Consider the following 24,170-nt stretch of genomic DNA (forward strand, 5'->3'; position numbering starts at 1 on the left):
ACATGACCACTGTGACTCTGTGCGATGACTGCTCCGTGATGCACCCGTGAACGTGGCCCAGCACATTGGAAGGTGATGGTGGTGCAAGTCCAAGGAGGTAAGTGCGTTCTGGGAAGTGACGGACGACAGTCTGGCGGATTAGTCACCGCACCAGTGGGTGCTCACCACTTCTCTCTGCACGCAGGCCTTTGCATGTGTCACGCCTTGCACGACCTCAGCACATCAGACACGATCCTACTTGACTTCCCAACAGCACGCATCCAGAGCATGCGATTCACAACGTGGACCAGCGACAATACATCGGCCCAAGAAACAAACCAATGACCTCGTCCCCGCTCTCCATCCTCTCCATCGCAAGCTGTCACATGGACAGCGCACACACCAAGCTCCACCGCTCTCCATCTGGGCCATACAATCTAATAGACACTGGGTCCGCCCCGTCTGCCAGCAGCCACGATGCTCGGCTCACCCCTGGCAGATACCGTCGATGCAGAATCTGCCGCCGCCAGAGAGCACACAGTCTAGTGCGAAAAAAGAGGGTCAGCTTGACTGGTGACTGGCCGGCCATTCGATTCCGTCAAGACGTCGACTTACCAGCTTCACCAACGCAAGGAGTACTGCCCGTGTTGGGCGCCTGGGGCACGCCGCAGAGCCCGTCGGCCTGGCAGGTCTGGCCCGGCACGCAGCAGGTGTCGTCGGCATTGCAGGCGCCTATGAGTGGGCGGTCAGCAGCTGTCACAACACGGAGAGGGTTTGAAAAAGAGAGAGAAAAAGAAAAAGACAACTCACGGCCATCGCCGACGCAAGGGTCGCCGGCATCGTCGGCCTGGCAGATGTTGTTGCTGCACACAGAGTCCGGGTTGCAGCACAGCCCCGTCGAGAAGGGCAGGCACATGCCGCCGTCCGCGATGCAGATGGGCTCGGCGTCGCCCGGCCCGCGCACGCGGCACGTCCCCGTCCCGGTGCTGTCGCAGAACGTGTCGGTGCCGCAGCAGGTGTCGCCGGTGAAGGGGCCGATGCAGGAGTCTGGAGCATGCCCGTCAGTGTCCGTTCCCCACGAAGTCGAGGGACTACTCACTCCCGACCGCGATGCAGACAGGCGGCTGGATCACCGGAGGCTCCAGGCACACCCCCGCATTGCACTCGTCGTCGTCGCAGCAGTCGCCGTTGGTGGTGCACATGCCAAACCGCGGCGAGCAGGTCGGCGGTGGCGGAGCCTGGCACTGGCCGCCGTTGCAGGTGAAGGCGGTGTTGCAGCAGGCCAGGGCGCCGACGACGCAGATGTCTAGACGCAAGAGCGGGTCAGTGGTGATGCTGCTGTCAAAGAACGCATGGCTGTGACTTACTGCCGTCAGGCACGCAGACGGGCTCGGGCTCGGGCACTGCGCAGATGCCGCCCTGGCAGGTGAGGCCGTCGCAGCACGGGTCGTTGGCGATAGGGTCGAGGACGTCGGCCAGGCGGTCCCAGAGGAGGATGCATCGGTCTGTGTCGTGTATTGTCAGTGGGAGAAGGGACAAGCTGGGCAGCAGTCATCTTACCGCCTTCGAGGGCACAGGCCGGTGGCGTAGGGGTCGGGATCGTGTCCGACGAGGTCGTGGAGCTGGAGGACGAGGTTGTCGAAGATGAAGTGGTCGAGGAGGTGGTCTCCGAGCTGGTGGAGCTCTCGGTGGTTGAGGGGTCGACAGAGCTCAAGGTTGAACTTCCGGTGCTGCTCGACGAGGAAACCGAGTCTGTGGAAACGCTGCTCGAGCTGGAGACTGACGAGGAGACCGACGAGCTCGTCTCACACGGAGACGTAGTCGACACCATGTACGAAGACGCCGTGCTGACCGGGTACGTCGCCACGGACGACATTGAGAAGCTGGTCGCCACATAGGTGTCGTAGGTGGCCGGCTGCGTCGAGTAGGCATGCTCCCCGCTGCCGTGCGTGGTCGGCGGCTTGTTGCATGGCTTGGCCGCGGTGCTGCCGATGACGGCGGCCAGCGACAGCAAGACTGCAGGCGACTTGACGAACATTATTGCGACGGGTGGAAGGAACGAGTGTGTGAGCTTCTGCGACTTGACGAAGCACAACGGCCATGTCGAGGGCGGCGCCGCTTTCTTATTTGCCGCGGACAGCCACCATCAATCTCCCCCAGAAACGCCGCTGACATCGACGGCATCTCGAATTGTGGGCGGCAGATCGATCGTCGTGCAAGGTCATGCTCCACTTCTTGAGCAAACCCTCCGGTCTGCCGTCGCGGAAGATGTTGTTTATCGTGTCGGCCGGTCACAGTTCCGTGGTGTTGGGCAGGACACCCCCTGCTTAAACTCGTCAGGCTAGCTGTGAGATGCGTGCTTAGCTCCGCGCTGGCGGCTCGGCTTCAGGGGCAGACTCATGATTTCCCCGGCAAACGCCTAGGGCTGCTCCACCGTGCAATCTGTCGACGCAAGCCACGTTCTGTCCATCTCTGCCCGATGCGGGTGCGAGCTGAACAGCCTTGGGGCAGCAGTCCGCCGCATTGGCCGCCAAGACTCGCCAGATCTGGACGACAATAACGTCCGGCGCGACGATCGTCATCGTGTTTGATAACTGAGCTGGGCTTGAGCAGTTCCCCTGGTGCCGGGCGTCTGTCGGGAGTGCTTCGTGTGGGGGATACGTTCAGTGCTCGCCGCTCGGCTCCTGGGTGCGGTCTTCACTCACAGTCCCGGGCAAGGCACCTTCGACCGAATGCCTCACTTTCAACGGCCAGCTGAGAACACAAGTCCCGAATCCAACGTCATTTCTACGCGATGACATTTTAATAGTGGCCCGCCAGTGGACCTCGGCGCGGCGGACCGGATCAACGACCACCTGGGCTGAACAGGCGCTAAGGCTGGTGATCCCAATGTCGCAGGGCCTCGGCCACAAGCTAATCCTTTTAGGCGGCACACCACCGGCGGCCTGAACCCTCTGAATGCCTCCCATATAGCCAGGTTGTCGGCGGCTGTCGGCCGGAGGCTGCAGATTATATGAACTCGATATCAGCCTATGGCCTGGTTCGAGGTCGCTGTTGGGGCCCCGGAGCCAGCTACCGTGAATGGCCAACCACTGGCTGCCTTTGTTCTCAGGCCAAGGACACAAGGAAGATTCAACAATAGTATACAATAACGACCCCCCGCACACTAGGCTTCAGCCCCAGCCCCCTCTCCACGGCTGCAACAGACGGCACCGATGGGTGTGGCTCGGCTTGTCCCCAAGGCTTATGAGGGGTTTGAAGTCCCGCCGTCGATTGGCCAGCCCCGCGATACAGTTCTAGATCCATCTGCCGTTGTTGATGGCCGACCACAGCCAAGCATTTCCTCAGCAGGGCACCAGCACGAGTCAGCAAGGGCGCCGAGATGCGGGGGTACTGGATTTTCAATGGCTGCTATCAAGGACGAGCGCCGTCTGATCCGACCGCGGCTTGACGAGAACAGTGCCCATTGATGGACAGTCGCACACCGCGAGGTGATGGCCACCTGGCTGCAGCCATAAGATGAACTCGGACATGAACAAAGAGCCCGACCCCGGATCTCCAAAAGGACAGCCTGCAGTCTGCCGACTCCACGTGCCTGGGTCCGGGATCTCCGGGTGCGTGGGACTGGATAACGCGGGGAAATGGGGAATTGTGGGGAAGCGCCACACCTGGCAGTGGCCACGAGGGCCCAGAAGGCGGTTATGCTTTTACGCTTAAGGTTCGCGCGGATGTGTGCACTGCTGTCCCGTGTTTCACAGCCGGGGTCAGAGCTGAGGCCATGGCATGACTTGCTCACCAGCTGGGATGCGCCACGCCAATCTCTGGAGAGGGCGGCCGTCCGCCTACATAAACCGCGAGGCATCTCCCCGGAGTCCCGAGTCCATCCACGCACATGCACATCCGTAGCAACAACGACCACAATATGTCGGACTCGGACAAGGCAGGCAACACCGCCGTGGCGGTTGGCATCGAGCATGCCCACAAGGAGTGCGTTGGTCTCTCCGCGCGCACCACAGCCCCCTCTGCTGACGACGACAACAGACAGGCTCCCCCGGCGGCCACGGTGGCCATCGACAAGGCGGCAGAGCGGCGCCTGAGGAACAAGATTGACCTGATGATTGTGCCCACGGTTGCCTTGCTGTACCTCTTCTGCTTCATCGACCGCGCCAACATTGGTAGGAGCTGCATGACAGAATGGTCACCTCGGAGCCAAGGCTAACCTCTACAAACAGGAAACGCCCGCCTCGCCGGCCTCGAGGCCGACCTAGGGCTCGTCGGCAACGACTACAACGCCCTGCTGTCCGTCTTCTACATTTCCTACATTGTCTGCGAAATACCGTGCAACATCCTCTGCAAGTGGATGGGCCCCGGGTGGTTCCTCCCGACGACGTCGCTGGGCTTCGGCATCGCCTCGATCGGCACGGCCTTTGTGCACACCAAGTCGCAGGCCATGGGCGTGCGATTCATCCTGGGCGTCTTCGAGGCCGGCATGCTCCCCGGCATCGCCTACTACATGTCGCGCTGGTACACGCGTGCGGAGCTGACGTTCCGCCTGTCTCTGTACATCGTCATGGCGCCCCTGGCGGGTGCCTTTGGCGGGCTGCTGGCCTCGGCGATCCTGACGCTGCCCAACTTTGGCAGCCTGCACAGGTGGCAGATGATTTTTGGTGAGTGGCCTGCATATATCGAAAGTAGGCTCAGCTAACGATGGACGGCAGCAATCGAGGGCATCATCACAATCGGCCTGGCGCTCATCTCGTTTCGTAGGTGCAAACCAACCCCGTTAGGACTCACTCTCTCTAACACCACACGACAGTCACCCTGACCGATCGCCCCCAGACGGCGCGCTGGCTCAACGCCGAGGAGAAGCAGCTGGCGCTGGCGCGCATCAACGTCGAGCGCGTGTCCACGCACGAGGTCCTCGACAAGCTCAACAAGACGAAGCTGCGGCGCGGCCTGTTCAACCCGGTGGTCCTGGGCACGGCCCTCATCTTCGCCTTTGACAACGTGACGGTCCAGGGCCTGGCGTTCTTCCTGCCGACCATTGTGCGGACCATCTACCCGACCGCCACGACCGTCACGCAGCAGCTGTACACGGTGCCGCCGTACGTCGTGGGCGCCTTCTTCACGCTGCTGCTCCCGGGCATCTGCTGGCGCACCGACAGCCGGCAGTACATGGTCATTGCGGCCGCGCCCATGGTCATGGCCGGCTACATCATGTTCCTGGCCAGCCACGCCTCGGCCGTGCGCTACGGCGCGACTTTTCTGATTGCCAGCTCCGCGTTCGCCCTCGGGCCCATCACCAACGCGCAGGTCAGCGCCAACGTGGTCAGCGACACGGCCCGCAGCACGGCCATCGGGATGAATGGTGAGTTTTGTGGTTGTGCTCTTTTGGATTACGAACCTATAACTGACATCGTAAAAAAGTCATGTTTGGCAACATTGGCGGCCTCATCTCGACCTGGTCGTTCCAGTCCTGGGACGGCCCCAACTACCCGATCGGCAACGGGCTCAACCTCGCGACCTCGAGCTCCATCCTCGTCTGCGGCACGCTGCTGCTGCTGTGGATGAAGCGCGACAACCGCCGCCGCGCCGCCGAGAGCTCGCGCGAGGAGCTCATCGGCATGTCGGAGCAGGAGATTGAGGACCTGGACTGGAAGCACCCTGATTTCCGGTGGAACATCTGAGGGGGGCACGGATGTGCGGGAGGAGAGTGTGGGCACGTCCTGGGCGTGTATGCTAGCTAGTGTCTTGGATTCTCGACATCCGGGAGTTGCATCAGAGACTGATAACGCTGTAGCCTGGACTCCATACAGCCCTGATCCGATCCCGCTCGTGCAGGCTCGCCACGTGCAAAGACAGTGTCGGGACCGAGCATTTGTGCCATGGTGCTCGAGCCGATCCCCCGGGCCGGATTGCTTTTACATGTCTGCGGCTAGATCTGCCAAGCCGGCTCTGAAACGTGCTGGTTGGCCCGAGCCGCGAGATCTGGCAGAGGCTGACGGAATTTGCCGAAGGGTGTCTTCGCAGGGTCTGTCGATCTCAGACACAAGCAGCGTCGGAGCGGTCTCCGAATACGACTGGTCTGCAAAGTGCACAAATTTGCAGGAATCACATCTGGACCGGTGAGGGTCCTCTTCTTATCACGGCTGAGACCCAGGCACAGCTGACGGCCTCCCGCATTTCTGGGCCAGAGTGAACTGCGACTCGTGTCAGACTCTGTCTTTCTGTTTCGCCTGCAGAGACGGTCAGTAGCTGCGGTGGCCAGGGCGGTCCAGTCAAGAGGCGAGAGGCACAGTGACGTGTGGTTCATCGCAGAGCGACCGTCACAGCGCATGAAGCCATCACGACGTGATATCGGAACGTGCCGACACAAGCTTTCTGATGCTGCACCTTCCCATGCCATGCGGCATCACCAGACCCAGGCGGTCGGGTTCCCGAGGGGACGACACCCAGGATCGGCCCGATCGGGTCAATAAGGGCAGAAGTCGTTCCGGCAGGTGCCCTGCTCGCTACCTATCAGGGGGCTGTCTTGCGAGACACCCGCCCACGCTGACAACACTCTGCCTGGCTGTTAGTCTCAGTGCACAGGCTGCATGGTGGCCGAGACTCGCACCTGTGTATTCAGAAGCCCTCCTGCTGTACTGGGCACTGAATTCTCGTCCTCCGGCATGCGGGCTGATATCATAGCTCCGGCTTCCACTGGTGCGACCCTCGAAACCGGTGAGCGGAGTGTTTCAGGCTCCCCCCTCCCTCGCGGCTTTTGGCCCGTTGCAGAAAGGGACCCAGCGCGTGCCATGGTCTCGGGTACCGACGGCCTGGTCCTGGGACGTACGTCGTCCAAGCTCGAGACTGCTCATATCTGCTTGTCTCTGAACCGGACCATCATGGCCTGACCGTCTCCCCCCACGCGCAGCATTCCCCTCCAAGACAGGTTGATGTCACACGCCGGGAGTCCCCCCTTTCCGAGACAATAAGTCCCTATCCTCCTTCTAGTCAGGGGCTGCGCACGTTCGAGGTCTGGCCCCAGCCACACGGCGGTGGCCTGGAGAGGATCGCGACTAATCAGCGATGGCGAGCTTTGGTCCTGAGCAATAGCTCGCGACAGAACAATCCGCGAGAAGGCCCACTGCTCACAAGAAGACGACTTGGGGACATGCCCCCCTGCAGCGTAGATCCCTGGGCCTTTCCGGCCCTGCCTGCATGTTATATTGAACCCCCCGAGGGCAGATTTCCCCCGTTCGGCCTGACTTGTCCGTGGATCAGCATTTATCCCCGTGGCGCTCGTGGCATGTGCCCCATGGACAGCGCAAACTGAGACATGATTATGCAGTTCTGACAGCTGCGGCCCCCCAGCTTCCGGCAAGCTTTCCGCTCGCTCGCTCGAGCGCCCGTGCCGCCGGCGGGCGCGCAAATCACAAGCTGAGACAGGTCCTGCGGCACAGCAGAAAAGAAAATTGTGCGCATTTGGTGCAAATGCCCCGAATGGAGGTCGCGCGCCCATTGCCCCTATTGCGGATCGCAAACCCCAAGACAAGAGGAGCCCGCGGGAGAAAAAGCAAGTGCCTTTGTGTCGGCAGGTTCAAACCGGTGAGGAATGGTGGTCATGTGACGGGCGTTGTCCCAGGGCGGCGGCATTCTTTGGAGGAGCCGACACTCGAGGTCGGCAGAAAAGGAAGCACGGCTTGGCAAGGGTGAGCTGGTCTTCTAATCGTCTGCAGTCTGGAGATAGTCCTCCGGGGGGTCGACTTGCAACTGTGAGTCCTATTCAAAGCATGCAATCGCAGCCACGTAAAGCGGATTATAAAGATGAGGCTGGATCCTCGATGGATGGCAGTACAGGGACCTTTCACCACAAGTCAGCATGTCTGAGCTCCTACTATCGCACCGACACGACGAGCTGCGCATCCCGCCCTCCGTGACACTATCCGCCTGCACCATGAGCTACGACGACAACAGCGACTCGCTGAGCCTCGACCAACCGGGCCAGTGGGAAGTGGAGGCAGAGGGTAAGCAGGGTGGCTGATTCTAAAAGGAGCCCTGTCACTAACCAAATACCCCAGAACTCTGCCAGGTCCTGGGCATAGGCCCCCCCGAGTACCTGCTCGGCTCGGACCAGAGAGGTGAGCAGCATCGCGTCGTCGTGACCTTGCCGAGAAATCAAACTGCTGACCCGCGCGAACGACCCCAGGGACACACACCGCATGGGGCTACGCCGTGCGGCTGGAGGCGACGTACCTTGCACCCCGGTACTGGTACACGTGGGAGAACCGGCACAATGCCAAGGAGGCCACCGCGGAGGAGCTGGTCAGGAACATCTACAAGAACTACTACAACTCGCAGCCCGAGCCGCCGCGGAAGAGGGCCAAGAAGAAGGGCTCCCACAGCAGGAAATGACAGCCACGGAGGGCTTGGGGGAGCCGAGGTTGGTGTAGGTTAATGCAGCAGCGCGCCCAATACGTAACAAAGCAGAACAGAACTGTCCCGAGTGTGGTGCCGTGTGGTGTCCTTGAAATCGTCCGGGGGCCTGCATTCCCTGCCGCAGATCTGGCAGATCCAGATCAAGACTATCATCCCCCAGACTGATTCATCACTTGTCCGCCGCCTTTGTCGAATACAATCTCCCCGCGAGGGTGCAAACATGCCTCGGCAGATCAACGCCACCTCCGCAACCTCCCTTGGCACATCAGTAAAAGAAGCCCCCTGTTCAATCACAATGACGGGTGCCATTGTCACCAATCTGGCTAGAGGAGGCCCCGGCGCCGTGGCTAGCGTCCTAGCGGCTGGCATATCGCGCGTGTGCCGTCCCACCTCGCACCACGCCAAAAAAGATCCTCCGCGTGATAGTGCCGACGATCATGGCGCCGGGTTTGATTGAGAGATCCGAGAGCACGAGCGAGGGACCCGAGAGGACAAATAAAGGAGCTGCGGTCCCGGGCAGGGTGACTCGTCTTGACATGCGTCCCTTGCCGATTCATCACACACTGACAAGATGCTGCTGCCCCTGGGACGACTCCTGCTCTGCCTGCCCCTGGCACACGCCGCTGCGGTGGCCGTGCCTCGGCAGGATATCAATGAGCCCGTCGAGAGCGACCTGCAGCTCGGTGCCGTCGTCGGCGGACTCACCAGCGGCCTGCTCGGGCAGCTCAACACTGCCATCTCGACGGGCAACCTGGAGGGCGTCCTCACCCAGCTCCGGAACCTGACACCCGGCAACAAGCCCAGCAGCGTCGCCGAGGTCACGTCCATCCTGCAGCCGATCGCCCAGACCAAGTCGGCAACCATCATCGACTACGGCGCCCAGCTCATCGCCAACGGCATCCTGTCGGGCACCGTGGAGGGCCTCTTTGACTTTGCACAGGGCGCCGCCTCGGGTGCTGGCGGCAGCGACAACGTGTATGTCCTTTGTTCCAGTGCCTCCTGAATGACTGCTCACCAAACATCCACACCACAGAAACCCCGACCCGTCCAGGAGCGTCTATCCCAAGGCCAAAGCCTGCGACGCGCCATACTCGGTGCCCGAGGACAAGCTGCGCTCGGCCATCTACATCCCGCCGACCTTTACGTACGGCCAGAAGCGGCCCGTCATCCTCTTCCCCGGCACGGGCAACACGGGGTACATCACCTTCTCTGGCAACTTCATCCCGCTGCTCACGGGGGTCGACTGGGCCGACCCGGTCTGGGTCAACGTGCCGGGCCTGCTGCTCGACGACGCGCAGGTCAACTCCGAGTACGCGGCCTACGCGATGAATTACATTGCGGCCCTGACCTCGCGGGACGACGTCGGCATCGTCGCCTGGTCCCAGGGCAACCTCGACTGCCAGTGGGCGTACAAGTACTGGCCGAGCACGCGCGCCGTCGTGACGGACCACGTCGCCGTGAGCGCCGACTACGCGGGGACCGTGTTTGCCAACGCCGCCACCCTGCTGGTGCCCCTTCTCACCAACGACCCAAGCGTACTCCAGCAGGAGGCCGGCAGCGCCTTTGTCACGCGGCTGCGCCAGGGCGGCGGCGACTCGGCGCTCGTGCCCACAACCAGCCTGTACTCGGGCTACTTTGACGAGGTGGTCCAGCCGCAGAGCGGCACGGGGGCATCCGCGTTCCTCCGGGGCGCCACCAACGTCGAGGTCCAGCAGGCCTGCGGCGGCAAGGGCCTGGCGGGGACGTTCTACACGCACGAGGGCCTGCTGGTCAACCCGCTGGCTTTCGCGATGGCCAAGGACGCCCTGACCCACGAGGGGCCGGGCCAGCTGGCGAGGGTCGAGGGCGGGCTGGACGAGGTCTGCAAGCCGTACCTGGCGCCGGGGCTGGGGCTGGACGAGCTGCTGCTCACGGAGAATGCGGTCTTGATCGCCGTGCTCAGTTTGATCCTGTACCCGGAAAAGGTGGCTGCCGAGCCGGCATTGAAGAGCTATGCCACGAGTCAGACTCGGAGCTGCTAGTGTATATATTCCTATCAGAGTATATAGTTGTCCTAATGTTTAATTCTTGCAACCCACTACACGATCGGGCTGTAAAAGCCGAACCGGTTCATCGGGTCAAACTCCCTCTTCAGCGCCCGCAGCCGCTGCAGCCTCGCCGGGTCCTCCCCGTACACCTCGGGCACCGACTCGTCTCCCATGGCATAGTTCACATAGCTGTGCGGCTTCTCGGCGTCCCTCGGCCGGACCGCCTCCTGGAACTTGACCCCCCACGCCCTCACCTCGGCCACGTCCCCCTCGTCCGCCCCGTCCCACCACAGCACCGGCGCGTGCAGGATATGCCGCTGCCGCTCCTCGGCCGGGACCGCGGCCGACGCGACGTCGATGTCCCGGACCCCCTTGCGCCCAAACGACTCGAGCAGCCACATCGACGTGCTGTACTTGGCCTGCCGCGTCAGCTCCGTGAAGAGCTCGAACCCGGCGCGCATGCCCGCGCCGTCCCACCGCGAGACCGAGGCCGGGTAGCCGACGACGTTGGCGTCCTTGCGGCACACGGGCGAGTCCACGCCGAACCCGCCCGTGGCGAACACGTCGCCGTAGGGGATGTCGGTGACCGTGACGCTCGCGGCGGGCGGGCCGAGCGCACCCTGGAAGGCGGCGACGTAGCGCTCGATGGCGGTGGCGTTGCCTGCGCTGTAGAGCAGGATGTTGATGATTGGCTTTGGTTCCACGTCAGTTCGTGCCCAGGCATCGGGGCATTAAAAAAACTCACGTGCTTGTCATCCAGCGCCGGATTCCAGGCGACCGTGCCGCCCGCCACCAGCAGGCCCGGGTCCGCAATCTCGTCCTCGAGCTCGTTCCACACGGCAAAGATCTGCTCGAGCTTGTCCTGGGTATAGGTGAGCACGTCCATCCGCCACAGCTCGTCCGCGTCGTACAGGCTCATCTCGAGGCTCGTGACGACCCCGAGGTTGTGCCCGGCCCCCTTGAGCCCCCAGAACAGGTCCGGGTTCTGCGTGCCGGACGCGGTGACCGAGGTCCCGTTGGCCAGGGTCACCCGCGCCGAGACGAGGTTGTCGGCCGCGAAGCCGTGTCGGCCCTGGAGCATGCCGTGGCCGCCGCCGAGGGCGGGGCCGGCGACGGAGACGCACGCGCAGATGCCGGTTGCTGTGGCCTGGGGTTAGTCTGGATCAAGAACGGAGCCGGGGGGGGGGTGAGGGGGGGGGGGAGGGGACACCGTACGGGTCATCTTGCCCTTGGCGAACAGGGCCCTCGTAGCCTCCCACTGCAGGATCCCGCCGCCCGCCGTGGCCGTCAACCCGTCGTCATTGACTGTGACCGAGTTCATCCGGCGCAGGTTGATCTGGATCCCGTTGTGCATCTCGGCCAGGGCCGTCGTCCAGCCGTGTGAGCCCGACGCGGCGAGGAAGGGATAGCCGTGCTTATTTGCGAAGCGGATCTAGCCGTGATGGCCGCGGGAGTCAGCGAACCAGCTTCTGAAATTGTCATGTCGGAACAGCAGGGTGCTCACCGTATGCTCAACGTCGGCCTCGGTGGCAACCTCTACGACAGCAATGTACTGCGGCGCGACCCTCGGCGTGGAAGCACGCGCGACGAGGTCGTGCCAGGCTTCGTCGCCCGGGAAGACTACGGCCGCGCCATCTGACAAGACCGGAGCTAGGTCCAGCTCGATGGTCGTCTGGGCGCACGTGCCGAGGGGATACTGTCCATCCGGGAGAACGGGCAAATCGGCGCTGACGAGTGCTGTGGACAGCAGGGTCCAGAGAGACAAAAAGGACGTGGTACCTCGAGAGAACAGCATATTGCCCATAGATACAGTAGAGAAGTCAGCAGCATTTCTCGCAAAGCAGGACTCGGGGCGTCGACGTTTTAATCAAAGAGTATAGGACCGTGGAACTACGCGGCCGCCCCCCTTGCACGCGGGCTGACTCGGGCCAAGAGCTGTGTCCTGCATGCCGTATGACGGCAGAGTCGTCGCGCGGCGTCCCCCATAGGCGCAGGCGCTCATGCCAAGACATGGTATGAGAAAGCGCGCGGCCCACTGGGACTCGGGCAGTGGAATTATTTGTCACTGCCGATGCTTAAGTTTTCTGGCCCAGAGGCTCGATGCCATCTGCTGCGTGCCTAGCGCTTACTTTTGGAGGGCTCCGGGGCTCATCTCGATGACAGCGATTTCTCCCAGGTACCCTGACAGTGCTTGCCCCGCGCTCTGGACGTTGCTTATCGCTGAGTGTGTCCAGTTGGGAGAGTATACCTCGAGACCCACAAGGCGATGGTAGTCCAAGTCAAGGCCCTGTACAGCCGAGATGCACACACAGAGATCTTCCTCGGAGATCCCACAGGGCTCTCGGTATAAACGCGTCCCACGTCATCCAATTGCTGATTGATGTGCCTGGATGATGACTGTTTGAGCGGAAGTAGAAAGCAACTGCGACGATCGCAAGTTCCTTGAAGGGAACGTTACGATTTCTCGCAATGAGCAAGAATGAGCAAGGTATCTGCAAATGTAACCGATCGCACTGGCTCGGATCCCAGTATGTTCTTTTTCCTCCACTAGTTTCGCACCGGAGCCTCATGTCCTGCGCCGTAACTCTCGGCCCTCTTCTTCAGGTCCTCGTTCACCCGCTGGAACCCGCCAGACGTCTTCTCCTGGTCGCTCTTCATTCCAAACGTCAGGAGCCCCGTAAAGTCCTCGTACTGCACAAACGTGGTGCCGCCCGGCGTCGCCTGCGACGGGCGGAACTCGAACGTGTGCTCCCCGACCAGGAGGTACGAAACGCCGCCTTTCCAGGTCAGTCGGTCTTTGGAGTTTTCCTAGGGTTTGGAGGGGTCAGCAAGCGAACTTTTCTTCATCACCAATCATCAGATCAGAGTGACGGAAGGAGACCGACGGTGATGTTTGCGCCAAAGTTCATGCCGCCGCCGAGGTTGACGCGCATCTTGTCGCCGGGCGCCAGGGTGATTCCCTTTTTGCCTGGCGTGACAATGTCGAGGGACTTGAAGTGGGACGTGTGCCATTGTGACATGTGGTCAAAGTCGAGGAACTGGGCGGCGGCAAGTGTCAGTTTGCGGTGGTTCTTCAGAGGCGGACGGTGCCGCTCTTACGATCTCACGCACCCGCTCGGGCGAGGCGGCAATCTCGATTGGAGGGACACGAGCGCGGATGCCCATGGTGCGGTGGCGGGAGCTTTGAGCAGGCTGGTGTGTTTTATAAGGGTGCGGAAGTAGAAGAAGTTGGCTTTGGCTGCTGTTATTGTGAAATATGGCGAGTGCCTTGTCTCGACTTCTTTATAATCATTTCCAGCCTACATCACATCCAGCTCGCGCCCGAGAAACGAGCATGCGATACCTCAGCCTTGTCGATCATTATCGTCCTGCATGCAGGGTCTGAACCTGGGCTTTAGCAGATCTCGGACAACGGGCAGAAAGTCAACCAGCAGGTGACGCAGACTTGGGCCAATCATGTCCAAGCTCCGCAGCCGACAAACCATGTAGAGTCGCGCCGCCTTCGCGCCTTTCTCGGCCGGGCCACCCCGCCACATGTCGGCGCCTCAACACTGGGCCACCGACACGGAGGACATTCGCGGGCTGGGCCACTGCCGCTACCTACAGACTGTCTCGTGTGTTTTCGGATCAACTATGGGCCACAAAGGGAGTCCATCCACCTAAACAGTCTAATGCGCCCCCGTGTGAACTACAAACCGAACAGACACAGCCTCCCAGGACAATGCAGACACTAGCACGCGCTTCATGGTTAAAAAAATAATTGTATTAGAATGGCTACAAGGAAAGACATGCGACGTGGCACAAGGTCAACAGCGTGAGACCTTGGCAACCCGGCCCATTCGATCCGGCGGACCCGGCCCCTTCTTCCCATCGGGCAGCGGCAGCTTCAGCGGCTGGTGGGTTCGCTCTGGGCCCTCGATGGCTCGTACCACGGCCTTTATGCACAGCAGGATCCTAATGTACCGCTGCAGGCCGGGGGATAGTGTCTCGCGGGCGGTTCTGGTCGACGGGGTGCCAGTAGTGGTGGCAGTAGTGGGAGAGTTTGGTGTGTCGCTGTGTTTCCTGAAAGTTAGCATGGCGTTGTATTAAAAAACCAACAGCACAGGGCAACGCACCTTAGCCGGGCCATGAACTGGGCCGTCCGGCCATCGAGCAGTATAGACACGGCCGAGCAGACGACGTACGCGGGCGAGCCGTGCCGGAAGCCGGAGTCGTACGTCGCGAGGAACCCGCCGAGCACGGCAGCCGCGGTGTGCAGCGTGCGCGGGCCGAGGGCGACGGGGGAGAGCTTTGTGCACGAGAAGATGAGGAGGCGGGCGTAGAGGAACGAGTCGAAGCCCAGGCGGATGTTGGCCCGGTGCAGCGAGGGCGAACTCAGGAAAAAGGCGAGGATCGTGGTGACGAGGCGGAACAGGAAAGGCTGGATGCGCAAGCCGAGCGGGATGAGGTCCTTGTAGCCGGCGCGCGTGCGGCGCAGGAGGACCTGGTAGCTGGAGAAGCAGTGGGCGAGCCCCAGGGCGAGGTCGCAGAGGGTCGGGTGGACGGGCTGGCCGCCGAGCGCGCGCCACTGCAGCCGGCCGAGCTCGAAGAAGCTGATGGCGATGTGGGCGAGGAGCCAGAGGTTGGCGGGCCGGTGGAAGGCGCGGAGGGCGCGGCCGATGGTGAGGCGCGTGCGCAGGGCGACGACGATGATGAGGAGGCCGAAGATGCAGGCGAGCTCGGTGCGGGCGGCGATGTGGTGGTGTTGTTGTTGGTGAGGATCGTAATGATTAGGCGTGGCCGAGATGGTCATGAGATATTCTTGGTGCTGTTGCGGCGGTTGGCGCAACGAGGCAAAGGCCCCGGCGGAAGGACTGGCCTGCGCCATGGCGGCGGCGGAGGCGGCGCTGGTGCGCTGCTCCGGCGAGCCGTGTACGTGTAATAGTACGTGTACGGGCGGGCGGAGAGGTCTAGACGGCCGCGGCGGCGGCGGAGGTCATGGTGGGAGGCACGGACCGGGAGTGACGATGTTGAGGCATGGCCGGTGATCCGCGGAGGAGGACGCGGCGGACTGGGCAGAGGAGCGGGACAGACAAGCGAGCGAGGCAGAAGAGGCAAGTGATGGACATGGGCATATGATATATTGAGAGGCCGCTAGCGTTTGGCCATTTGCACAAGATAGCTGGATGTGACGCTGTGTGGATCTGGGGCGCCGCCTTCAGGGGCTTGCTTGCTTTGCTCGTGGCGCTCGTGCAGGCTACCCCTGCCAAAACAAAGTGCTTGTCCCCAATTCCTGCCCTGCCCTGCTTCCGGACGAAACGAAACAATTCCCTTTTGGGACGGCTTGACGACGAGGGCCGCCTCGTGTCGTGTGGATTGTCCCGTCTCTGCGCAGGATTTGCTCGGAAAGGAGCCCGCCCAGCGTTGCAGTCGCCATGGGGAAATGGCCCAACTGCGTCGTCGTGCTGGCTCCCACAGGCCCGACTGCGATCCCTCAGGCTGCGCATCTCCGCGACCAACCTACGGTGGTTTGTAACACCGGATGGGCGGCCGTGCTGCGACTGGGAGGGGAGGGGAGGGAGGGGGCCTCGACAATGACGATTGACGCAAGACAGGGCCCCCCTCAGCTCAGGCCGAGCACCGAGAGAGCATGGCCTAATTAGCGTGGCATCCGCCGCCACCTCGAGGGAGCTAGTGCCAATGTGGCCCGGTCAAGGTTTACAGTCAGGGTTCTTCTGTTCGGCAGACACTGGACCCCCCCTGGTGCTGGTCCGCGAGGGTCGGCGAGCCAACAGACTGGCACCCTCATTAATATAATCATGTCGCCAGATGGGAGGCAATGACACGTCGTGGTCTTTACCAGGACCAACACGCAGCAGCTGGCATCCGGAGATGCGACGCTTCTTGCATTATTACTGCGACCTGCCAGGAATGAGTCGTCGCGACGGCCCAAGAGGCAGGCTCCACTGCCGGGCATGACGAAAGGAGCCCGTGAACCTTGGTGCTGTGCCGGTGGCGCCCACGCTGGGCCATAACGGGCAGGGATGTGCAACAAGGGGCACCCCCCTAGCCGGGCCGGTCGTTTCTTGGCTCTTCGTCCAGTCTTTTTCTCTGCCTGCCTGCAGCCAAAGTGCGTTGCGTCTTGTGTCGTTTCCATGCGACGGCCATGCACGCACGCTCGCACTTTCAGCCGCAAGACTTGTCGGGACCAGCTGGCTGGGAGGTCCGGTCCGAATAGTCAAGACCGATCCCACGGGCCCGGGGCACCGTTGCTGGCGGCTCAGCCGTGGCTGACGTTCCGTCAGAGACCACAGCAACAGAAGACCCCGTCTCTCTTGCCTCTTGCTTCTTCTCCGAAGAATCCAGACAGATAAGGCAGTTGATTCGATTTGATCAGTGCTCAAATCACCCGGCACTGCACTCTCCAGCAACTCGTGCTTGGCATTTTCCCAAACCAGCAGAGACGGACCTTTCCGCGCATTGCTGGCCCAAGCACCACCGCCAGCGGGGGCCAACCAACCAACAAACGTCATCCCGGGCCCTCGCGCAGAAACAAGACCTTATCGCGGCACTTACTTGCTTGATGCGACCTGTGCACGTCCGTCCACATGTCAGGCTGGCAGGATTGGGTCTGCAGCAGAGAGGCAGCACTCGGTTGAATTCAGAGGAGGAGGCAGCTAATATTCCCCTCAGAAGTCCAGGCCAACGCTTCCCTCCATCTGAGACCTGCATGCATACCCGTCCCCGTCTGAGACTCCTGCCATCATCATCCCCAAGACACAGAGGACCTCATGGTTGCGGGAATGGCGCAACGGGCACGACCTGTGCAGTGTCTGCTGCTGCTGTCTGCTCGTGGCGTCTGGCCATCTTGTCTCAGTCCGGCGACCGAAAGCCCCGACAGTGAGAACTCTTTCGCTCTGGTTTAGACTCGAGTTGCAGTGCTTAGCGGATCTGGCCCCGACACCTGTGACAGGCTAGATGCCTGCCTCATTCAGACTGGGCGGCGGGGGCACCTTTGCAAGTTCGCATGGGCAAAGCAGACGCAGTCGCGCTTGTGGCGCAGGTCGTGGCTGTCCGCTAGAACGGTGTTCTGTTCCAGTGGAAGCCGGCGATGCTGGCACGTTGGGATGTTGAACACAAGCATCATCGGCCATTGGGGGGGATTGTGCAAACGTGAACCTGCCACACGAGCCAGTGTTTACTCCTTGAACACAGAGGCGTGGTTTCTGCCTCGCATCCTTCGGCCCAGTCCCTCCATTTATCTCCGACTTGCCGCCCCATCTGCGACACATCAAAGACATCTCGGGAGCTTGTTCTCCTCGGCACGATCTGATCTGCGAGAGACTGAACCAGCCACGGCTTTGCCACGACGCTGCACGTGACGGGCCTCAGCTGACATATGCAGAAGACCATGGCTGGCTTACTCGGGACCAAAGGCTGTGTGGCGGGCGTTCACGGGGCGTGGTCGAGGATCTGACAGCTGGGAGGAGAGTTTGTTCCCAATCTGAGACGAGACCTGTGTCTTGAGGAATAGACTTTCGGGTAAACACTGCTCAATCACGGGGCGGGCTCCCGTGAGCATAGTCAGCCTCGTCTTTGTGTATCTGATCGCAATTCTGCTTTCTCATGCAATGAGAGGATGTCAAGAGTGCGCCGTTCCGAGGCGAGGGCATGCCGGGTAGACAGACACATCGCTATATCGTGAAGGCCCAACCTAGTTTTGATATCCAGCATCTGCTCGCTCTGTAGAAGACTCGCTGGATTTCGGTTACTTCAACCACGGCCCGCGAGATGCAGCGTGTGTTTGGACTGGAGTTCCTGGCCAATGATGGCGTCCGTGTACGTTAAAAGGCTGTGAATTTATTACTACAATGCATGGCGCCTTGCACCAGGGTATCATGTCTATAGCTCTATAATCTCGTCTCGTTGAACTCATTGCCCCCCAGAACACCCCAGTATCAGCCCATCAATAAAGACCACCGCAAAGAGAAATCACCGACCCAGCTCCTTGGCGAACAGACTCCTCGCCCGGATCCTCTCGCCAAACACGCAGAGCACCCACGGCACGAGACACAGGACCACCGCGATGCCGCCCAGCAGGCTCTCGCCGCCCGCGTAGCCCAGGCGGTCGTACATGGCGTCGGCGACGAGCGGCAGCACCCCGGCCAGGACGTTGCGGCACAGGCTCTGCGCGGCCTGCGCGGACGAGGCGAAGCGCCCGTACGCGTCGGCCAGGTAGTTGAACACGGCGAGGTAGATGATGAATATGCCCGTCACGGACAGGGCGATGGCGATGGTCGGGACGATGGGGTGGAAATCAGGTGTCTGGGCTGCTGATGCCTCTGATGAGGAGGAGGCGGTCGTCGTCCAGCCAAACATGAACAGCCCGGCGGGGAGGAGGATCGTGCCGAGGCAGGCAAAGTAGATTCTGGACTCGGGGCTCTTCTTGTTGTCGTGGCTCGTGTTTGGATCTTGCTTCTCCTCGTCGTGGGTTGTTCCGGCCGCCTCGTTGCGATGCGTCAACCACATCCTCGCTCTGCTCGCCACGTTCACGACCGCGACAGACCTCGCCATCTTGTCCTGCGCGATGCAGAGCCCACAGCCCAGCAGACACCCCGCGATGACGGCAATGTACGCCAGTCCGAGCTGCAGGTCGTCGAAGCCGTGCACGTCGCGGAAGACCCGCGGGATCGTGGCGAACTGCATGTAGAGGATGGCCCACGCGAACGAGACCCAGGCAGAGAAGCACGAGACGATGGGCTCGGTGACGAGGAGCTGCAGGGGGAAGCACAAGGACCGCCAGACCTGGGCGAGCAGGGACGGCGGTCTCGCCGAAGCCGAGGAGGACGATGACGGGTGTGGAACGCGGAACCGTGTACGCTTCTGTTGCTGAGACCTCCCCGGGGCCGGCACTCCAGAGCCCGCGTCGTTCAGCAGGTCGCGGTCGCAGACGACAGATCCGTCCTTCTCCAGCTCGTCAATGTGCTCGTTGAGCACCCGGCAGTTCCTCGCGAGCAGCACATTGGCCCTCGTCTCCTCAAACACGAGCGCGACCGCGACCGTGACCGCCGCGATGAGCATCATCTGGATATAGAATATCCATCTCCACGAGAGCAGCCGCCCGTCCTCCTCGTCAGGGACAGCGACAGCCGCCCTGGCCGCGATCGCCCCCGAGACCAGGGGCCCCACGCCGGTGCCCGCACACAGGCAGAGCGAATACAGGGCCATGGGCGTGGACCGCTCGGCCGCGCCGGGGAACAGGTCGCTGACGACGCCCGCGGTCAGCGTCGCAAAGACGCTCGCGCCGGCGCCCGTGATGAACCGGGCGACCAGCATCCCCGCGAACGAGGTCGTGACCGCGCACCCGGCCGTGCCGAGCAGGAACACGACGCCGCAAGACACGAAGATCCAGTACCGCCCGTAGATCTCGCTCAGCAGGGCGAGCACCACGGGCGCGAGGCCGAATCCCAGCACAAAGGTCGTGATGCCCGTGTTGTAGGCCGCGGGCGACAGGGACCAGGCCTGCTTGAGCGGGGTGCCGGCAAAGGCGTACGAGCCGGCCGCGTAGCCGGCCAGGAGGGCGGCGAGGCAGGGGAACACGAGGGCGCGGACCTTGCGGGCGAGGGGCCAGTCGGCCGGCGAGGCGTGCAGGTTGAGGCCGGGAAGTGTGCTGCTGCAGGACGTCTTGAGGATCTCGAGGGCGCGCTCCTGCACGGAGAAGTCGAGGTCGACGTATTCGAGCGCCCAGGTCTGGATCCGGGAGAGGGCCTGGTCCAGGTCGGCGCCGTGGTGGTGGTGGTGATGTTCATGCTCGCCGAGGCTCGTCCTGGGGCTCGTTGAGGCCGTCGATATGTGTTCCAGGGGCACTGGCTGTGCTTCGACGTCGGTGGGTGTCATTTTGATGCTGTTGGATGATGAATCTGCACCGTGACGCTGTTATCATATCACAGGGTACTGACGAACTCCGCCAAGCTGTCGGGACAGGGCGTAGTGTGCCCATGCGGCTCTGTGCTTCTTATTACTCCGTGACTGCTCAATGCCCAGAGGCACAGAACAGCATCGTGGCCAACTCCACAGACCAGTACCCATCTTGGCGAGCCAACACCGAGGAGTGGGCTCTGTGCCGCTGGAGAATGCTCCGCGGCCCATGTCGCCCTCCCTGATAAGTGGTTCTCCGCCGGCAGGTGGGCTGTCGATGGCACCACGCCCTGGGCCGGGTTTGTCCGGAGCACGGAGCACGCGGATCCAGAGAGTCGCCGTTCACTTGCGCGGCGTCTGGGAAAATCTCTTCGCCGTGCTTCGGGCTCAACTCGCTGCGGATTAAGGTTGAGGCTTGGGCAAAAACTACCGCTTCCCTCGTCCGAAACGCACGTCCATGCCGCAGAGCCTCAACCACGAGGATGCGGGCCCCTTGCGGCACGCTAATGCACACTGACATGATGCCGGTGCCCAATCAAGGATTCCCAGCCGGCGGGAAAAGAGAAAAAGGCCCACAGCAACACCTAGCTCCGGAAATCCCTCGGCATGGTGGGACCGTCTCTTCTGACTGTGGTGTCACCAATGACAAATATGTGGTGGAAGGTCTGCGAATTCCTGACTGCCGATGGAGACAGATGGATCATGCAACCTCTGCTGGGACCTGGAAACACTAAGAGCAAACCGGGCGAGATCTCCAACAGAGAGCCGCCTGGCAGTCACAAGGCACCTTGCAGACATCAGCGTCTCTACATGAGGCAGACAGTCAAAGCGAAGAACATTTATTTCGAAACTCGACTACGAAAAGACAACCCCGTGCAATAAAGCCATGTACAACGAAGAGATCCGCCCCGCCACCCTATCATTCTACCTCTGCATTCGGCCTACTTGCGGAACGCCTTCCAGATCTTCCGGAGCCGCTTCCTCTGGCCCTTGGTGAAGCCCGTGTAGCACGTGTCGTCCGAATAGTCCATAAAGTTTCGGATGTTGTCCACGCCGATCTTGCCGGGGCACGAGTCCTTGTTGACGGGGCAGCCGAAGCTGGGCGTCGACTGGATGGGCGTGTCCTTGACGTAGTCGTTGCGGCCGGTGCACGAGGCGCCCTCGAACGGGTGCATCAGGCCGAACCAGTGGCCCGCCTCGTGCACGGCCGTGGCGCCGGCGTTGTACGGCCCGCCCGGCGAGCCTCCGGGCATCGTCCACGACACGAGCCGGCACCCGTCGACGATGAAGTTGTTGCTGCCGGGCAGCGGCTTGGGCGTGACGGGGAAGTAGCAGTAGCCGAGCAGGTTGTCGGGCAGCGAGGCGAGGAAGTACATGTTGAGCGCGTTGTACCCGCCCTTGCGCAGCTTCACGCCCATGCCGTGCTCGTCCTCGCCCGCCGCCCACGTCGTGTTGATGGTCCACTCGGCGCCCTTGTAGTCAAAGAAGACGCCCTGCGGGTTGTACGCGTCGCTCATGGCCTTGAGCTGCGCGTTGACGAGGGACTGCGGCACGTAGCCGTCCGCGGCGCTGTCCGAGGCCGCAATGATGTGGAAGTACAGGGGCACCGTGATGTTGCGGTTCGGCGCTGCGGCCTGCGCGGTCAGGTCGTCCGCCTCGGCCGCTTCTTGGGCGCTCATCTTGTCCGAGATGGCGATGAAGGCCGCGCCTGCTTTGGCGCCGCAGGACCGCTGGGGGGATGAGGCCGCGCGACCGATAAAGTCGGCGTCTTCGCCGATGGCTGCGGCGGCAGCCAGCGTGAGGAGAGGGAGGAGCCTAAAGAGCATGGTGGCGGTGGGAGCTGATGAGCTGATGGCGAGGAAGAGGCTTGATCACTGTGAAGAGTCAAGACTGCGCCTCTGGATGTCGATCAAGATTTCGGGATCATAGACGACGGCGAGTGCCCCTTCTTTATACGTTGTTGAGCCCAGCGGATGGCGTTCCAGGCGCGCGGCGCGCACCGTTAGCTTGGGGAAGCCAAGCAGCGCGCTGCAGCTGACATGAGATAGAGTTGCGCCCATCGGGGCCTCGATCTGTTCGGTCCGGGCCCGAGAGGCAGTTGCAAAAGATGCACGAGACCATCATACAAAGACTGCCGCAGCTTCAGCTGCAGCCGCAGAGAGTGCTGGTGGATTGGACGGCGGTTTGAAGAGCCTGCTGTATCAGTAAACCCTCAGCGACAACTACACCGGGCAAGGTTCAACGAGGCGCGCCGGGCCTCGCCTAGCAGATGGTAGCCGAGGGAGCGAGGCCCCAAGAGGGACCCGACCCGAGCGTGCTAGACAGATCTAGACAGCGCGAGGCGAGTTCTGGCCCAAAGGAGCGGGCGACGCTCGGCTGGCAAAAGTCTAAAGCCCAGCTTGGATATGCTGATTCGACAGTGTGCATGTGTCTAGCCTGCCGCTAAGAGTGCGGGTATGCAGGGCGGCTGCCGAACCTTATGCATCGTTGACATGCTCTAGGGGCAAAGTCTTGACAGGCGGCAGGTAACCAGTAAACTGCTCTGCAAAGTCCAGGCAGGCCAAGAGTGTCCAGGCGAGCCTAAATGCCAACGCTCCTCAGCTGCAGTACCATGCTCGCGGGGACGGCCCCGTCCAGGACTAGTATACTCTGTATCACTGCACATTCCGAGTCATTATGAGACAAGGCTTGTGCCCAGCCCTAGGCATGCGGCTGGAGACGGTACCAAGGCAGAGCACGAGGCACCCGTCACCCCCGGATTTGCAGCTTGGACCACGCCACATCTACCCAGGCGTGCGTGCCATATTATGCCCTACCTTGGAGTACACCAGCCACGGGTCTCTGGCCTTTGTCTTCTGGCCCCACGGGCTCCGATACAAGGCGCCCCGTGCCATCCTGGCGTCCACTGGAGTGTCGAGACCATCCTTGCTGAAGTGGAGCAGCCATGATAATGATTAACACAAATGATGCTCCCAGCTCAGATACATTCGCACGACAGCCTCATGGGCTCAAAGCCTCCGCGGACTTTGAGCTGCCCTCGGAGCCGGACCTTGACCCGACCTCCGACTCCTCGCCTGCCTCCTCAGTCGGGCCGGACTTTGCTGATAATCCCAACCTTTTGGACGCCAAATAAGACGTGCGCGAGTCGCTCGCTGCCCTGAAGTGGCATCTGCAACACCCTCGCGCGGATCGTGGGGGGTTTCGAAGTGCCGAGACCCCTGTTGTAATGCGGCTCGAGTCAGGTCGTGATTTCATGTCTGCAGGGGAATGAGCACCAGGGTTCTCGCCGCATGATAAGGACGGCGCATTCACCAGTGCAGCTCGAGATCGTGGGCAGCGATGATTTCAAATCAATGGCCATGGCAATCGAGGTCACGCTTCAAATTGTGCAGCCCATGCCCGGGCTTTTTGTCACTGAGACAGGATGGGCCCCCGGCCGCCCCCCTTGTCAGCGTGTCTGCTCTATCGAGTATCGTATCAACAAAAGCCGCCCGCCGCATGGCTTGGCGTCTGACGCAGCATCGCTGTGACGTCGCCTGTTGGCAGGGTTCTTGGTGGGGGGACACCACGTTACGCCACATAGCCACGCAGCCATCACAGCCGATTATCTGGTCTTTTTCATGTCCTCCACTCGAATGCCCACGCCCAGGTCCGGGGTACATAACTTTTGGCTCCAACGTTGGTCGCTTCCTCCCGTACTGGTGGCAGCACCCAGTCTTTATGAGGGACTGGTTAAACGCTAGCATTCAGGCCGCTGGGAATGGGTGGGCTGGACCCCTGGAAGCTGGGGGCCCGAATTCCGCATTCCCACAGCCTGCTTGCTTTTTACAGTGACCAAAAAGTGAC

The 24,170-nt window shown here is 61.8% G+C and overlaps 9 protein-coding genes across 9 annotated transcripts; 3 read left to right on the forward strand and 6 right to left on the reverse strand.

Annotated features, from left to right (window-relative positions):
* Window positions 1–243: 243 nt before the first annotated feature.
* B0I36DRAFT_416976 (uncharacterized protein) lies at window positions 244–2,017 on the reverse strand (the record flags this gene model as incomplete). The annotated part of the gene is made up of 6 exons (XM_046162097.1): window positions 244–521; window positions 595–711; window positions 790–1,026; window positions 1,079–1,285; window positions 1,347–1,484; window positions 1,540–2,017. 6 exons carry the CDS (start codon window positions 2,015–2,017, stop codon window positions 466–468), a joined length of 1,233 nt encoding a protein of 410 aa, XP_046008565.1. The 3' UTR covers window positions 244–465.
* A 1,884-nt stretch (window positions 2,018–3,901) lies between these two features.
* B0I36DRAFT_366915 (major facilitator superfamily transporter) lies at window positions 3,902–5,666 on the forward strand (the record flags this gene model as incomplete). Its single annotated transcript, XM_046159378.1, has 6 exons — window positions 3,902–3,966; window positions 4,021–4,154; window positions 4,212–4,646; window positions 4,698–4,742; window positions 4,796–5,347; window positions 5,407–5,666. The coding sequence occupies 6 exons, from the start codon at window positions 3,902–3,904 to the stop codon at window positions 5,664–5,666; spliced, it is 1,491 nt and encodes a 496-aa protein (XP_046008566.1).
* A 1,754-nt stretch (window positions 5,667–7,420) lies between these two features.
* Window positions 7,421–8,377, forward strand: B0I36DRAFT_434550 (uncharacterized protein; the record flags this gene model as incomplete). Its single annotated transcript, XM_046162713.1, has 3 exons — window positions 7,421–7,988; window positions 8,043–8,102; window positions 8,171–8,377. The coding sequence occupies exons 1-3, from the start codon at window positions 7,844–7,846 to the stop codon at window positions 8,374–8,376; spliced, it is 411 nt and encodes a 136-aa protein (XP_046008567.1). The 5' UTR covers window positions 7,421–7,843.
* A 567-nt stretch (window positions 8,378–8,944) lies between these two features.
* On the forward strand, window positions 8,945–10,706 carry B0I36DRAFT_424657 (uncharacterized protein). The gene is made up of 2 exons (XM_046162290.1): window positions 8,945–9,375; window positions 9,434–10,706. Exons 1-2 carry the CDS (start codon window positions 8,972–8,974, stop codon window positions 10,419–10,421), a joined length of 1,392 nt encoding a protein of 463 aa, XP_046008568.1. The 5' UTR covers window positions 8,945–8,971; the 3' UTR covers window positions 10,422–10,706.
* B0I36DRAFT_387406 (uncharacterized protein) lies at window positions 9,992–13,666 on the reverse strand. The gene is made up of 7 exons (XM_046161172.1): window positions 13,527–13,666; window positions 13,313–13,465; window positions 13,013–13,235; window positions 11,932–12,164; window positions 11,643–11,859; window positions 11,173–11,567; window positions 9,992–11,119 (listed from the first exon to the last, which is right to left on the reverse strand). Exons 1-7 carry the CDS (start codon window positions 13,590–13,592, stop codon window positions 10,478–10,480), a joined length of 1,929 nt encoding a protein of 642 aa, XP_046008569.1. The 5' UTR covers window positions 13,593–13,666; the 3' UTR covers window positions 9,992–10,477.
* A 506-nt stretch (window positions 13,667–14,172) lies between these two features.
* On the reverse strand, window positions 14,173–15,493 carry B0I36DRAFT_332412 (uncharacterized protein). The gene is made up of 2 exons (XM_046155107.1): window positions 14,543–15,493; window positions 14,173–14,480 (listed from the first exon to the last, which is right to left on the reverse strand). Exons 1-2 carry the CDS (start codon window positions 15,292–15,294, stop codon window positions 14,234–14,236), a joined length of 999 nt encoding a protein of 332 aa, XP_046008570.1. The 5' UTR covers window positions 15,295–15,493; the 3' UTR covers window positions 14,173–14,233.
* Window positions 15,494–16,284: 791 nt separating this feature from the next.
* On the reverse strand, window positions 16,285–17,244 carry B0I36DRAFT_165664 (uncharacterized protein). Its single transcript, XM_046148722.1, has one exon. It carries the CDS (start codon window positions 16,937–16,939, stop codon window positions 16,319–16,321), a length of 621 nt encoding a protein of 206 aa, XP_046008571.1. The 5' UTR covers window positions 16,940–17,244; the 3' UTR covers window positions 16,285–16,318.
* Window positions 17,245–18,398: 1,154 nt separating this feature from the next.
* B0I36DRAFT_376756 (major facilitator superfamily domain-containing protein) lies at window positions 18,399–20,303 on the reverse strand (the record flags this gene model as incomplete). Its single annotated transcript, XM_046160492.1, has 2 exons — window positions 18,399–20,090; window positions 20,121–20,303. 2 exons carry the CDS (start codon window positions 20,301–20,303, stop codon window positions 18,399–18,401), a joined length of 1,875 nt encoding a protein of 624 aa, XP_046008572.1.
* An 871-nt stretch (window positions 20,304–21,174) lies between these two features.
* On the reverse strand, window positions 21,175–22,051 carry B0I36DRAFT_274716 (metalloprotease 1). The gene has a single exon (XM_046151360.1). The coding sequence runs from the start codon at window positions 22,001–22,003 to the stop codon at window positions 21,266–21,268; it is 738 nt and encodes a 245-aa protein (XP_046008573.1). The 5' UTR covers window positions 22,004–22,051; the 3' UTR covers window positions 21,175–21,265.
* Window positions 22,052–24,170: the final 2,119 nt, after the last annotated feature.

This window comes from Microdochium trichocladiopsis (genome assembly GCF_020744255.1).
Source record: "Microdochium trichocladiopsis strain MPI-CAGE-CH-0230 chromosome Unknown B0I36scaffold_9, whole genome shotgun sequence".
Classification (NCBI taxonomy): Eukaryota; Fungi; Ascomycota; class Sordariomycetes; order Xylariales; family Microdochiaceae; genus Microdochium; species Microdochium trichocladiopsis.

Coding starts and splice junctions, on each gene's coding strand:
- B0I36DRAFT_424657 (XM_046162290.1), top strand. CDS start 8,972: ATGCTGCTGCCCCTGGGACGACTCCTGCTCTGCCTGCCCCTGGCACAC. Junction 9,376..9,433: donor GCTGGCGGCAGCGACAACGT/GTATGTCCTTTG, acceptor TCCACACCACAG/AAACCCCGACCCGTCCAGGA.
- B0I36DRAFT_387406 (XM_046161172.1), bottom strand. CDS start 13,592: ATGGGCATCCGCGCTCGTGTCCCTCCAATCGAGATTGCCGCCTCGCCC. Junction 13,236..13,312: donor ACTTTGGCGCAAACATCACC/GTCGGTCTCCTT, acceptor TCCAAACCCTAG/GAAAACTCCAAAGACCGACT. Junction 11,860..11,931: donor AGGCCGACGTTGAGCATACG/GTGAGCACCCTG, acceptor CATCACGGCTAG/ATCCGCTTCGCAAATAAGCA.
- B0I36DRAFT_332412 (XM_046155107.1), bottom strand. CDS start 15,294: ATGGCGCAGGCCAGTCCTTCCGCCGGGGCCTTTGCCTCGTTGCGCCAA. Junction 14,481..14,542: donor CAGTTCATGGCCCGGCTAAG/GTGCGTTGCCCT, acceptor CAGGAAACACAG/CGACACACCAAACTCTCCCA.
- B0I36DRAFT_165664 (XM_046148722.1), bottom strand. CDS start 16,939: ATGACGTTTGTTGGTTGGTTGGCCCCCGCTGGCGGTGGTGCTTGGGCC.
- B0I36DRAFT_274716 (XM_046151360.1), bottom strand. CDS start 22,003: ATGAGCGCCCAAGAAGCGGCCGAGGCGGACGACCTGACCGCGCAGGCC.